The following is a 16,013-nucleotide window of genomic DNA, read 5'->3' as shown; positions in this document are numbered from 1 at the left end:
CTAAAAATCTAGTCTTTTATTCTTTATTATGACATAGACGGGTCCTACAGAAAAACACCCCAAGAGTTTGCTGTCTCTGAGACCTAAATAAACTAATTTTAAATATATTGCCATATCACCAAACAACCAAAACACTTAGCTACTTGAGTGTAGTTTTATACAACATGTATTTTCATTAGTTAAACATTAATAAGGACAATTGACTAAACCCATACTCTACCAAAAACTGAACTGGCTATTTTAAATCTAACATTAAAACACATGTTGCAGATCAGACATTTTTAAAACATAAAATATGTGCATAATACATTTATTGGAAAACTTTAAAAATATATTTCATATGTATGAATTAATATTCTTTTATTTAGAAAGTTTCTTAATAGCTAGCATTTTGTAATGTTTACAGTAAATGAGTTTTGCACTGCAGACATACATTAATCCTTTTTATTCCTTTCCTTCAATTCATACAGACTATTTAAGTAGGTACAATGAACTTTTAAAAAGTTTAAGGTTTAAGTCAATTGAACACTCTAGTCAAGACAAATACCAATATTTTCTTCTCTTTTTCCATGTTCACTTATTTTTTAATGTAAATTTATGTTATCTACAGCAATAAATATTCTCCAGTACACTCTCTAACACACTGTTTAAAGTTTTAGAGTTTTGATTTGTTTTGAATAATAGCTATATTCCAAAAAGAAATAATTTTGCCATGTTAGGTCTCCATTTAAAGTATATAAAAGTATATAAACATACACTTGTTTATTCGCAGCCATGAATCTAAAAATATTTGTGTGCATACAATTAGGAGCACATTCATAAGTGGGTGCATCAGTTATGTCTGTATGATAATTAACTTAATTATTAAACACAGATTACAGTTGCATAAGAAATAAAAAGCATAATTTCAACTGAAGTTTGTCACCTAAATATTGCTAAAAAAGGGAAACCTTATTGCACTCTTCTATTTCAAAATCTTAGCTGAAAATCTAATTCTATTATAACCTTTCAGTGGCATTTTAGACAGTTTTGAAGAGATAGAGAAAATAAGCTCCAACAATAAACCTTTTTTCTCATTTCTAGTAGACTGATATGTTTTAAAACAGGTACAAAACAAATTATATAGTATTGAATTGGTAAAGTTTAATTTAATTTTCTTATGTCTTTATCTTGGGGTTTGGAACTGCATGCCACTAAAACTGCACTAAAGAAGGGCAGAAAAGGGTTTATAGCTAATATATTCCATATGTTCTTGACATTTGCACTGGGTCAGGCTTGGATGCAGTTGGAATTCTTCAGAGCAGCCCATATGGTGCTGTGTGTTCTCTGTGTGGTCACAGCAGTGCTGGTAAAACACTTTGCTTTAGCTGTGGCCAAACAGTGCCCACAGAGCATCAGCAGTGCCCTGCCCATCACACTGTCCATACCCTAGGAAGTGTGCTGGGGGTGGCCAGGGGTTTGGGAGGACAGGACACCCAATCAAATGGACCAAAAACATATCCCATGCCCCATAAAGTTATGTTCTGCAGGAAAACTGGAGCAGGGAGAGTTTTCTCATGGTAGCTGTGCTCAGAGAATGGCTGGTCATCAGTCAGCTAAAGGCAGGTGGTGATTGATTGCCTCTGCATCAGTTGTGTTATTGCCTGATTGATGTAGTGGTGGGTTGGGGGTTTTTTGTTGTTTGCGGGGTTTTTTGTTGTTTGGAGTTTTTCTTTATTTGGGAGGGTTTTTTTGGGGGTGTTTATTTTTCCTTTCTTCCCTTCACTCACTGACCTCTCTTAATCTTGACTCACAAACTGGGGGTGGGTGAGCAAACAAGAGGTAGGGGCTTATTTGCCAGATAGGGTGACCCACCACATTCTACTTTCTCTGTTACATAAGAAATGGACCAATTCCTTATCCAAATATTAAAGAAACAAATTTTTAAAATAAAAACATTTAATAAGAGAACTTCTTAGAGAAAAACCTCACAGCTAGTCAAGCACTTGAGAATATGAAAACTTAATAAATTTGACTCCTACAAGAACTAAGCAAGATTTATTACTGAAACCTTCTGTCTACCAAAAATACAGCTCCCAGAGATCAAATTATTACACTCCTCTGAAACTGCAGGCAGTCAGAACAACGTATTATCTAAATAGAACACACAGTAATGCTTCTTGCATCATTGTATTTAAAAACAAGTACAATAAAAATGTGATACTTAAGCCAGTACTTTACATTTAATGTAACACTAAAGACTGTATCTTTTTGAATTCTTAATTCCATTCTGCCTGTTGCAAACTATGATAACACACTAGGACAGGACAATATAGTTAATGGCACACAGACTTTGTAAAACATTAAAATCATATTACTGACTGATACATACACAAAGCTGATCGGCACTGTAAGTTCACACTGAAGCACAGCAAATACAGAAACTGAATTTGCTGACTGACCAGCATTTATTTTCATATGTACAACTTACTAGGTGACATTCAGTCATGCTCTGATTGGGGGGAAGAAAAAGGAAAACCCAAACACCCCTTATTCCTTTCAATTTTTCATCCCTATTTATCAATTCATCCCAGAAGTCTGGCATCCAAAGCATGTTAATACGTATTTCTACAAATTAATTTGAAAAATGATTTGCTATTATTCTCTACTGAAATAGGATGCAATAGTCTCTTAAAAATCTTGAATTATTAAAGGAAAACAAGCATGGATTTAAGCATGAAGCCAATAATGTTACTGAAAATAAATGTGATGCTTATACTAGGTTGACACCATGTTAAAATGAAGCAGATGAGTAACTAGATGTCCTTAGATCACAGCTCATATGATCAGGTGTCAATATTCTGCTAAGAATGAATTTAAGTTAAATTTAAGATCAGTGAAAACTACTAAAGAAGTGGTAATAAAGAAGTGTCTTAACATATCATTGACTTTTTAAAAACAGCAACACTTCAGTTCCTATTTTGCTACAAAATCCAAACCATTTGTACAATGAAATTTTTATAATACTGCACTTAGGGAAACTGAAAGACCTGGGGAAATGGCAGTACTGACACAGTGCTGAGGCAGAGTAATAATTATCAGCTGATAAATTACATGCTCACTGTGCATGTGTGAGAAAACTTGACTGTATGTGTGTGTTGGGTAAAAGTAAGCATGTATGTTTAGCTGAAATAAGGGAAATTACTCCATATTTTGAAACACAGATTTTTATTGCCTTTGAAAGAATAAGATGTTAAAGTGTACCTGGGGAGATATGACTCATGTAGTATTTTTAATATTTACTCATGATTTTAACTAAACTAAAACAAATGAAATAAACTTTGATTTTCAGTTCTACTAATGGCAAAGGAAAAGTAAATGACCTTTCAGAGAAGGTTTGATACATGCTCTAATCATACATTTCATCTTCCTCATTTAACCTATAATCTTATTATTCAAAACCCAGAGTCAAGAGCATGAAAAAACAACACAATTTACAAAAGATCAGATGGATAATTACCCTTTCTCCCATAGCTTGAAATATAACTTACTTTTATTATCTAGCTGAGCCCTATATTTACTGAATCCTTTTAGCCGTACTCTCTGGCCCAGTAGATCAAGGAACTCTTCAAAAGCTGGTCCTGCCATCTCGTTGTTATACATTTCTTCTTCTGTGCTTTGGCCTGCTTTGCAGTAAAGGATACCAATCTTATGTTGAAAACTCAGCTGAAATTAAAAATTAAATAAAAATGAGAAGGAAAATTTTAGAGAAGCAAAGGAAAGTCAATACAGAATAAATACTAACAATTAAAATTATAACACTCTTACAACCCCTGACAGAAAGCATCGAAAAATGAAAAAAAATAAATGTTCTGATTTGGGAAATTAAGTTACCACGGAACAAAAACAACAACAACAACAACAACAACAAAACCCACAAAAGACACCCTCCAACTCTTGAAAGAGAATTGTATTGGCAGTATTCAAACACAGATAAAAGCAGTACAAAGACTTTTCACTTTGTTATCTATAAAAGCACACTCTACTTCATGCTACAGTATGAAAAATTTAATTGGCAATATTTGTATATTGGTCTTTTTCTCAGATTTCAAAGAAGGTGAGTTTATTGTCCCTCATTTTTTGCTTTAAAGTTTACTGTAGTTCAGTTAAAACAACCCCTCAGAACAGAAATTTCTATTAAATGCCATGTTTTGCCTTCCTTATAAAATCACTGTTAAAAACTATTTGTCATTTTAAAAGTACACTTAAATCAATAAATTAGATTTCACTCAAATAGCTTTGCTTAACAGTTTCTCAGTTATGGAAGGAACACTAAACAGATAAATTACATTATTCAAAAATAAAGTACAAAAACTATAAAACATTAGGTATAAAGAGAGATTGCTACTTCTTGAGCAGACTGTTTTCTTCTTAGCTTTTATGCACACTTAAGCTGACAAAGAGGAAACCTCCACATGGATGGAGCAGTCCCTATAATTCTTAACCAGAGCTTCACAAACTGACACAGACCATCAGTCACACCCGATTCCCTTCAGACATTTATCTATATTCATGAGTCAACTCTCCAGCCGTGGACCTCTCTTAATCAAACTTCAGGATTAGTGTCCAAAATGCATGCTATGCAAAGGCTGGATGTGTTTCTGTTAGAGCACAGGTGACAACAACAGTCTGCTGCCCCTCAGTCATAAGGAGATAAAGGCTTTGTGTCGGGGTGAGCCCTTGTGGAACCTGCTCAGGCACAATGCCATTGACCAGAGAGCAGTTAGGGGTGAAGGACAGGCTTAGTAAGGACAGGAATATGGAATAAGGTTATGGTTCTGGCCAGCCTAGAACACAGAAGATCCAGAAGCTGTAAGTTTGATGTGGAATGGGATGGATGACCGTCTGAGATAAAAGGGGATTCTGGGTTATGGATGCACTGTAGGAGCTGCCCAAGTCAGACCAATGAAATCTGGAGCAGGGCAGGGTGAAGATACTGGTTTGCTCCTGCCTTTTCCTTTTGACTGGCATTAGGTGCTATCCCCATCAAGAGTGCTTCCTTGACCCCCATTTTAAAGAGGTTTAGGTATTTAACAAAAGGTTCCAGATTGCACACTGGTGACTATTTTATTCAGCAGAAAGCTGGCATGAACAATTAATGGAGGAAACTGCAAGGTAACTGGTCACACAAACATTAGATTACAGGAAGCAGTGTTTTTACTTGATACATCCCAGCAGAGACTTCCTCTGTACCACTCTGCACCTCTACACTCACCAGCACTGAGTGTCAAAGAGATTAACTCAAACCACACAGGATTTCACATTAGAATTGACAAGTAGAGAAATTAAATGCTAAAATGACCATCAAAAACAGGGACAAGAACTAAGAGTAAAGAGTCATCTGGGCAAAATATTATGTCTAGTCAGACTTTTTCATTCTGCAGATGCCAATAATTCCTGAATTTGTTCATGAATATCAGTAATATTCCAAACAGGAGTGAAGTGTACACCTATCTTAAAGGACAGTCTAACACCTCACCATTTAAACACTGAGCCAAAAGACATTGAAAATAAGGATCTGAGACTCACCAGCCCAAGACATAAACTAATCCTGTGATTTGACTTCGTAGACAGACAAGCATTATGAACACTATACAATTTTGAAAGAAGTCAATACTATAAAAAAACACCATTGCTAAACAAGCTGAAAGCTTATTTACAGTAATCTGAACCTCCTGCTCCTGTGCTAGAACCATTTACAACTATGAAATTACAAAACTTGAGTAAAAGAACTCTCAGCCAAGATCATGGTGGCTGAAGCAGAGATCAAGGTACATTTATAATGTCAGTGCCAAAAAGAGAAATAACTCAATGAGCTTCAGCAGGATCTTCTTATGTCATGTATTTAACTGGCATGAAGAATTATCAGAATATTTAAAATTGAAAAAGTTTGCCAATTTTGAAATGGTACCACATGCTTACTCAAGTCTTTTTAAGTAAGTAACTGCAGATGTGGGTCTGATTTCAATTATTTCCAATTCAGAAATTTTACATTTAGTTATATTTTACACTGAGAACAATTTAGCAACATGACACCACAAAAAAGTTTCTAAACCCATTTAGCAACTTGGGCACATGATATGTATTGAAGGTGCATAGCAGTCCTTCCTGACTCAAAATGATTGTGCTCTTGTCACAATCACTTGCTACTGAATCTTGGCATCTTGTCAAATTTTTGCACAGATTATTTATCACGTAACGACAACTTTTGAAGATTTTAGATTCTTTTCTGTCAAGGAACATCAAGAGATTAGACACACAACAGCCACTAAATATCACTCCAACCAAGCTTAATTTCTTTGGTCTTTTTTAAACTTCATCCTATAGCTTCGAGAGAAGTGAGCATCCCTAGAGTGACGTGAGAGGAACCAAAAAGCACATACAATAAACAACCATTACCAGAAATTAGAAAGGGAAACTACTGGGAAGTTGGAGAAAACTTAAAAAAACAACAGTAGCAGATAAAATGTTGGCTTTTCTTGCAAATCTACAGTTTAATTTAATGATGAGCATCATATGGCAGAATAAATTGGGAAAAGGAAATTTCTTTATGTATTCAAATTAGGTCAACCATCCAATTTACATCTAGTTTCTACTGCCATTTTTAGAGACAAAATTTAGCCACATGTTTCCTCCATAATCCATATTAGATTTCACAGAAAAGTTATCAAACAGGTAGAGAATGAAATCAAAACATCAAAGTAGTCTTCAGTTGGCTACAGAATGATGCAAACATTTAATACTCTGTTAGACAAAATTGCTATCACTCTGGTGACAGTACTAATCTTCTAGATCATAATTCATATTTTTAAATTCATGGTGTTTCCACAAGTCAAAACCTTCAGTTGCCAAGCGTTAAATTTTTGTATTTACTTTATTAATAAACTGAATGCATTAAGTACCTAAGAGGATTAAAACCAAAAATGGATCCTATGCCAGTTCTTTGCACAGCTTTCTGTCTATGTTCAAGTAATTACCTTGGAATAAGCAGTATATAAGATATATATTAATATTACATTTTTCAGGTGACAGCCCATTTAATAATAGGATGGAATTTCAGAACTGATCACACAAAATAAAAGGAAGTGCTATATACTGCTGTTTCTCAAAATGAGGAGATGATGATTAAAGAATCACTTTGGTCAGTTCAACGGACAATCTCCATTTCCAGTTTTTGGGAAACACTGTCAGTGAGTTTGGGAAAACATTTAGATCAAATCGAACACAGTCATACTCAGTACTGCCTTGAACATACTGCCCCTCTGAGAGTGAATATTATTTACTAGATTAACCTAAACTCACTCTGAAGGTCAAACAGCAGACAGCAAAAGCACATCAGGAATTCTTGGATTCAGAATTCAGTACCTCTGATTTCCCTGTATTGTTTTACCAGAAAAACTGACAAACGAAGAAGAAAACAACAACACTCAGCTAAATTAACACCATCCTCGAATACCAATGTGAACAAAAGTACTAAAATTAATATATAAAAGACAGCTTAACAATCCATCCAAAAAAAGCTAATTCCGTTCCTCTGGCTACATGTGCTCTGCTCTGTGTAATTGTTACAAGCACAAGGAAAGACAGAAGAATTCCGGTAGATGCCACTGATGTTAGATGCAATAACCACATTTGAAACTGTTAGCAATAAAAAATTAACTGTAGCACCATCATAATCAATTGGTTCAATCACTGGATTGGGCTTCAACAGCTGGATACTGACTTTCACCTACAAAGTAAAATCTTCAATTTAAATGGACATTTTTCTTAAAAAACAATTATTTAAAAACCATTATAAGCGTGCGCTTCACAAAATATTCAGAAACAATAAATTTAACTACTAGATTTGAATGAAGCCTATTCACTCTTATTGAACCTAATAAACTTCACCATTTTCTCTCAAAATTTAAGCCATTCGAACATTTTATTGCCATGCAGTTAATTCATTAGTCTCAATCATGATTTCAGTTCTATGAATACAGAAGTATTGTATTCTAGTAAGAATACAGCAAGCATATCATAAAATGGTATTGTAAAAAATAACCATAAATTTTAGATGCAGAGATTTAAGATATAACATGCTTTTGCCTCCTCACCCACACCCAATGCTAATCAAGTTTTAGATGTATTTTCATTTGCATTCAACATTTGTACACATTAAAGTACAAATACAGATAGTGAAAATTCCCTCTAACTGATGTTAAAACTTCATAATCTTTCTCTCACTCAGCCACTGAAAGACAACCTCCATAGACCAATATTTTTTTCCTGTGAAATGTATTTTAAAAAGAATTTGCTTAAAAAATCAAATCTCATTTTGTTAGTGAAAATAGACAGCTTTCTCTAAAACCAAGAAACTGAATGGTTTGCATTACAGATCCATGTCAATCAGCACTGTCTGCAAAATATTTAATAATATTTTTCTTCTATTTATCTAAGGAATAGTCTTTACAAAGAAGGCCATGTGCTACATACCCCTTGCTCATCCAGTTTAAGCAGCTGCTCAGGTACTTTGGGCGAGTTGGATGCCTGTCTCAAGCACTGGATGCTCAACTCTGGTATTACATACTCAAGCACCTCTTTGAGAGGCAGACCTCTTGCCGTGCCATGACGAGCAGTGGATGGTATGGCATCTTCTAAAATTGCTCCTCTAAGTGTAGTAAGCTGCAGTACAGGTAAAACACACAAACATTTTAAGCTCTAATACTCTAAAGCCTAGAGATAAAAACTTGAGGTTTTAGCAAAAGCATGGAAAACAGAAATGGAAAGGAAAACATCCTAATTTTAATTTATTTTTTTAACCAGTAAAAAAAAATACTAAGTAACTTTCAAAGAGCAGACAAGTTTTCACTGTCTAAGTGACAGATGGATTTTTTTTGCTTAAAGAAATTCATGAAGCATGTTAACGATTCATCACAATTACTAAGAATATTCCTTTTCTGGGGGAGGGGGAAAGCATTAAAGACCAGTAAACTAAAAATAGTTTAGTTTTGTCATACTACCCTCGCAAACACATTAGTCAAATGTATGGCTGGACATGTGAGATAAACTATAGCCAATCACAACTTTACTTAACCCATTCACCTACGATTTAATCCATGCTGCTTTATCGTCATTGGATTTGACAAAAAGAGAGTAATTTCTTAGAACTGGGTCACCTGGATCACCTCACCACACATACATACATGGACACCCCATTTTTGGCCATAAAAAACCCCCCCTAGACTGAAAACAAAAACTGTATCTATTATCTGTATCTGTTTTTACATCTGTTTGCAAAAGCACAAGAGGCCAGCGATATCAGGAGGTCTAGCTAACACTTCTCTATATCCTAGTCAAAATAAAAATCAATATTCCTAAGGTTTCCGAAAATTTACAGTTGTTCTCTGCAATAATAATGTGTGTTTTCATACAAATCTAAGGTAGTTGCTGTGATAAAGAAATCATTTAGCAAGAGATACTAAATTTGTTGAAAAAGAAGCTATGAGACTTCACACACAGCAACCACAGGCAAATTCTTCTTTCAAATAAGAACGTTATTTATGAATATATTAATACTCCTTCTACAACTCATCCATGTAGAAGTACATAGAAACACGTCACAAAAAAGCTTTTAAGAAAGTATTTTGAAATGAAAAAATAAAAACAAGTCAGTATACTAGACATTTTCAGATTTTACAGCTCCATTTATCCCTACATTTCTTAATCTTTATTTCTATCATTAAAAACACAACATCAAGCAGCCTGATCCACACTTATCTTTGTGTTAACATCTGTTCCCTTGCTTGCACCTTGCAGTTCTCTTCAGCCAACTTACCTCCTTTTGGGTGCTCACTCAACAAGACAAAAATTGTATGTGGTACAGAAAAGGAATGCTTTGTTCAGGAGGAAGTAAATTTACTAATGATACAGGAAACATCCTTTCCCATTAAGAGATTTACTTTCAAAGTTAGCAACATATCCCCAGACAAACAACGAGTACCCTAAGCTCAAAGTCAACTTTTCCATTGCTTTGTAGAGTTATGGAATGAACATTACCTCACTTGTCCTGAAAACGATACGATAGTTGAACTGAGATCCTTCTTTCTCCTTCACATCTTCAACCTTTTCCCTCCGGATGCTGACTGCAACAGGTCCAAGATTTTCATCTATTCCAAAGTAGTTCTGATGCTCTTTTGCACAGGAACGAATGAAGAGATAAGAGTGAAGTATGAATCTCCTAGAAAATTTTCATCAAATCTCAAAAAAAAAAAAAAAAATTCTGCAGCATGAAAATCAGTTAATTTTTACTTGGACTGTGAGGTATGTGCGTACACCAGCTGGTGATCTTCTGAACACAAATGCTAATTTTGATGAACAAAATGGTCACTCATATCACATAAATTACTGCAACTGCTGCTACTATGATTCTTTCCCCCCGCTTTTTTACCACAAAACTAATCTTTTTGCTTCATGCTGTAGGAAGCTAGTTTGGTGAAACTTATCTACATATAATCTTGAAGAAAACCTAAAAATCTTCAAACAAATAAGATTTATTCTTATTCTTATTTACAATTTCACATTCAAAGCAGCAACCCAGTCTCAACAAGAGAAAACTGAGTCTAGTAACTCTTCAGTGTCTGATGAATAGTTAATTTCATCCTTGAGGCAACTGGTCCAGTCTGGGAGAGTAAAGCACTATCAGCTGAAGAGGAAGATCACATCGGAGACCATTTAAGGAGACCAGACACACTAAAATCCATGTGACCAATAAGGACTTGCGTGGAGGCTCCTCCTTACCACCTTCGAAAGATTGTAGTGAGTAGTGACAGTCACCTTTAATACAGGACAAGAGGGTCTGGGAAGCCATAGAACAGTCACGATAAATCTTATTTCCCAGAGAAATTAAGGAACAGATTCTCATGGAAGACATTTCCAGGCACAAAAAGGACAAAAAGACACTTGGAAACAGCCTGCATAGATTTAAAAAATGCAAACCGTGCATGACCCAGTTGCTTTCTGCTGTGATGTGACTGGCTTTATGGATGAGGAAGGAGCAATGAATATTACCCATCTGTACTTTAACAATGTTTTCACACAGTCTCCCATAGTTTATCTCTGTAGCTAAACTGAAAAGACATGGTTTGGACATGCAAAGTACAAGGTGGATGGAAGCCAGCTGGAGAGCTGACCTTAAAGGACTCTGATCAGTAATAATTACAATTAGTGGCCAGTTACTAAAATGTTTATCAGAATTTATAACCTCAGTGGAGATGTTACTGTTTAATAAGGTTTAGTAGGGTTTTACATTATCTAAATGATGGAATGGAGTGCATCCTCAACAAGTTGTTGTCCATGACCAAGTTCTAAAAGAATAGTTCATGTATTGGAGGTTAGGACTGTAGATGGGTGCAACAGATGACAGCAGGCTTTTAACAAATGAGGAACATGTGCACAGGGCAGATACTGAAATAAACTTTGTATTCTTACAAAAACAGCCAAAGGCAGAGCCCCACAGGTAGAATCCTACAGCTGTAGGGTGTTTGTGCTTCACTTCCCACTCTTCCCTTTCCCTGGAGGCAGCTACTGCTGAGCTGTGACAGCTGGGATGCTTGTGAAGCAACTCCTAAACCACTTCAAGTTTTCAACCTGACACTTTAAAACAAACTCCCATTTTGACAATCCAAGAAAACAGACTCAAAAAGTCTTATGAAGACCAACATAGAAATGCATGTAGAACAGAACAAGCTCATACAACAGGCTGGGGTCCAACTGCCTCAGGAGTCTCTCTGTGAAAAGGGACTGGGGTCCCTGTGAGCACAGGCTGCCCAGCAGCCAGCAGGAACTCCCAGCAGAGATGGAGGGCAACCACAATGTGAGCAAGAGCACTGCAGCAGCTCAGGAGAACATTACACCTTTTTGTTTGGGCACTTTCAAGGCCACATAAGCAGCAGTGTCCAGTTTTGGACAGAGTGGGACAAGGCCAGCAGACAACTACAGATAATTAGAGGGCTGGAGAATATAACAGATGATGAAAGGTTAAAAGAAACGGGCTTGTGCAGGGGGAGAAGAGCAGACTAATGGGGGAAATAACTGCTGCATCCCACAAGCTGATGGGGGGTTGTAGAGAAAGGAGAAACAGAGTCTTCTCAAAGGCACAAAGTGAAAGAACAAGATGCAGCCAATACAAGATGAAGCCTCTGAGTGGGGGGAATCCAACACAAACAGGTTTCCAAGAGAGATTGTGAAATCTCCATCCATTAGATACTGTAAAAAAGCTAAAGGGACAGGTAAAGGGAAACTGGTTTTGAGCAACCTATTTGGAACCTATATTTAAAGGGAACTTTAAAGAGGGAATTAGACTGGACGGCCTGCAGAAATGTCTTCCAATCCAATTTATGCTATAATCCCATATTTAAAAAAATAATTACTAATTTCCTTATCCAATCCTTAAAGATTGTCTGGGTTTAAAAAACATTTTTCTAGCATTTTTGAGCTATTTTGATACTTTTTTTAAAGTAATGTATTTATAGAAATATGTATAGAAATGCGTAATGTCTTCCACTAAGAAGTTATCCATACTCTCCGAATTAATAAAAAATAATTAAATAATCTCTATGTAAAAGACAGTCTTATTTCTCAAATCAAGTTTAAATTAGATTTCCAGTAGTCTTTCAAAAATCCATCTATGAAATACATAGATGGTTCCAATCCATCTCCTAGTGGAAGGAAAATGAGAATCAGGGCATTACAACTTTTTCAGGAAGGAACACCTGGAATCAAAGAGGCACAGGCATTAAAATATCTGCTCATGTTCTCCAACTACATTCCTTTCCCAGTCTGAGAATTCTGCCTGCATGGATAAATAATGTACCTATGGACTTCCCAGTGTTAAATTAAAACTTTGAGTCTAAATAGGCAATTTTATCAAATAGAACAGAACTTCACAGAGAAGAGACAGAGAGGGAGAGAGAAGTTCAGAGGTCAAACACTCCCAGTAACATAAAAGCTCCCCACAGCTGCATAAGCTAAACTCCTCAGTTAGAAGTCTAGAGCTTTCCATTTTGATGTAAATCCAGAAAAGGGTATTAAAGAGTTACTACATTTCTTGGCTGCATTATTACTGACCAGAAAAATGCAAGTGTGTGCAGATACCTATTCATTTCTTGTACAACATGAAAGACATAAACCCAAACACATTATCTACATGCATTAAAAATAAAATAGATAAACCAGTTTCAGAAAATAGAAGTAAAGAAGCTGATATTCTAGGTATTCTGATATTCTGGGATTAGGGGAAAGCATCTTTTTTTTAGCGTCAAAAAGTACAAACTCATTAAGCTCACTAAACTGTGCTCATGTTTGTTTAAAAGAACCATCTGGGGAGAAAAGAAAAAATTAAGTACTATTTTCTGAGACCTAGAGAAATGCTAAAATATTTGTCACTTTTTACTTTTTCATTTTTAGGAAGAGTTGTCTATTTTTCTCCTAACACAAAAGTCTTAACTGTACAAAATTGAGTTAATACCAATAGCTTGCTAAGCCTGTACATTTCTTTTAGGACATTTTTCCAATCCCATATCAGCAGATAGACACACATTAAATGGTTGAAAGAATCCCACAAATAAAAAGCATAGTAATAATAAACAAGTCTCAAGGAATTACAAGATTAATTGAAGAAGGGGAAATGGACACAACAATGATAATCAAAACAGTGAGATTAAATAATATATTATAGCTTGCAAAATTCTCAACTGGAAACTGAGAAGACATATTCAATAAGCATAACATATTTTATATCAGTTGCAATAGATTTGATTTCAACAACAGTTACAAAGCTTATAAATATGCAGTATAAAACTACAACTCATTTCAGAAAACACCGAATCCCAAATCTCATATTTCTTGAAAGGGAATGGAATAATTAGTGCTACACATGCCAGGGTGTTTCTTCCATGCATCTTAAAACAGAAATAAAACTGGTATGATGACAAGTGCCAATTATACAACTGTGAACAAAATCAAATGTTCAGAAAGTTATTTCCTCATCATATGTATTTTCTTAAAGGCAACAGAAATCAGTGATTGTGTCTACAAGTAACTATTACTTACTAAATTTTTATTTCGTCCTTCCACAATGATTTTGGTAAAATTAAGTGCACAACTAAATCTAAAAATCAGCTAGGAGAGCTCACTGTCATGGAACAGCATAATGTAGACCCGGTATGAACATAAATGCCAAATTTTCTCTTCAATATGGAAGTTCAGGCCAGCAGCAAGACATCTTGGTGCCCACCACAAAACATCCAGATTATTTCTTCTATCCACAGTAAGTTTTGCTTAGGTGAGAACTGTATTCAATTGGAATTAATGTGGCAATTCCTTACATACTTGCTCCCTTCAGATTTTAGATACTAAAAATTATTATTATTTTAGTTTCATCAGCTTATTTGCCCTGACTTGCTGTGTTTTAAAAGCCATTCAATGGAGATTTCTCTCATGTAGCTTCTGTTACAGCACTACCAAAAGATAATGCCCAACAGGCCATGGCTTACATATCGTTGTAAAGGTGAGAAGGTAATAATTAATTGCTGGATACTAAATGAATCACACCATATTTACTCTTGAAGAACTCTACCTAGAGAACAATTAGTAACAATTCAAGTTTCCTAGTGTTACACTATGTGGGATAAAACGCTGAGAAACTCTGATACTATTTCAGAACAGAAGTTAATAAAAACTAATTGCATTCACACCAATTTTCCAGGAAGGTTATTAGGTTTGTTTATAACATAGTATTTAAAGTGGCTTTGAGTTTGTATCTGCATTTTCTTTTTGCAATTTCTCTGACAAGATTTTTCTTCACAGAAGCTTCTGAGCTTCAGCACTTGTAACTCATCCAAGATAGAAGCACTTCATAAACAAGTCCTCTTTCATACAGCTTAATTCTTGTCTCCCCAATTCCCCCTGCCCATCCTGCCACTACCTTTGTCTACTGATAGTCTTCCCTTAATTTTTGTGAATGCCAATCTTTTCTTCTCTCTGCCCCTCACAAAAAAATGTGCCACCCTTTTTTTAAAAGTTTGCCTTCATTCTCTTGCACTCTGACTCCTGCAACACTTTTTATATAATTTGAAACCTGTCTAGCTTGAAATCTGTTTAGAACTTGTGAAATTACTGCCCATTCCTTGCTTAGCTGTGGGTTGTTTTCTTCCTCTTCTATCACAGATCCAGATTCTTTTCTTCCTTGCCTTTTTTTTTACAGCTAATATGTTTTCAGTGTCTATTGTATTGTGACTAGCACTGTACTGGATCATCTTTTGAGTCCCTTTTAAAGGGTTACAGGAGGAAGGAGTAGCAGTACTGTGCTTATTTCCTGATGTTCAAATATAGTCAGAAAGCAGAGGAAGTATGACTTCAAGAAGAACAAGAAGAATCAAGCTATAACAGCTTTTTTTAAAAACAGAAGCAGACCTTTTCTTTTAATAAAAGCAAGAAGACCTGGCTGTAATTTGCAATACAGAAAGGACAGAGACAGGTTTTTGGGGTTCTCCCACAAAACCAGGGATTTCATCCACATTGTACAAGCCAGTACTGAATGCAGACTATCAAGGCAGATCACAGAGTGGAAACAGTTTATCTGAATAATGATTAAAGCCAAGATAATTACTCTGCTGACAGGAGTATCCTGGCACATTTGCATAATGAACACATCCTAAAAGAAAGGGATGTAAGGCTAGGAGAAAGGCACTAAGGCATCCTTCTTTAAGCTGAAAAACTAAGTAACATCAGAAGCTCTCTGTTTAAGGAGTATGTCCACGTGCATACAATGTGAAAGGTCTCAAGACACTTGAAGACAGTTGAATCTAGAAAAGAGTCAGAAGCCTCCATGACATAACACTCACTTTTGGAGTTACCTTTTGGGAAACAGTTATTTCTACTCTGAGTACCAGTATTTCCAATGCATCTACTGGATATAAATGATGTCTTTTCTT

At 35.5% G+C, this 16,013-nt stretch overlaps 1 protein-coding gene across 2 annotated transcripts in view; it reads right to left on the bottom strand.

Annotated features, from left to right (window-relative positions):
• Positions 1-16,013, bottom strand: part of SIPA1L2 (signal induced proliferation associated 1 like 2) — a 72,105-nt gene that overhangs the window by 54,357 nt on the left and 1,735 nt on the right. For both annotated transcript variants that reach the window (XM_062490165.1, XM_062490166.1), the window contains exons 2-4: positions 10,078-10,211; positions 8,515-8,703; positions 3,531-3,705 (exon numbers count right to left, since the gene is read on the bottom strand). In XM_062490165.1, the coding sequence (XP_062346149.1) occupies positions 3,531-3,705; positions 8,515-8,703; positions 10,078-10,211 (498 nt within the window). The remainder of the gene's footprint in view (positions 1-3,530; positions 3,706-8,514; positions 8,704-10,077; positions 10,212-16,013) is intronic.

The sequence above is a fragment of the Cinclus cinclus genome, chromosome 3 (assembly GCF_963662255.1).
Source record: "Cinclus cinclus chromosome 3, bCinCin1.1, whole genome shotgun sequence".
Lineage (NCBI taxonomy): Eukaryota > Metazoa > Chordata > Aves > Passeriformes > Cinclidae > Cinclus > Cinclus cinclus.
Note: the sequence above shows the minus strand (reverse complement) of the source record. Positions and strands in the feature narration are given on the sequence as shown.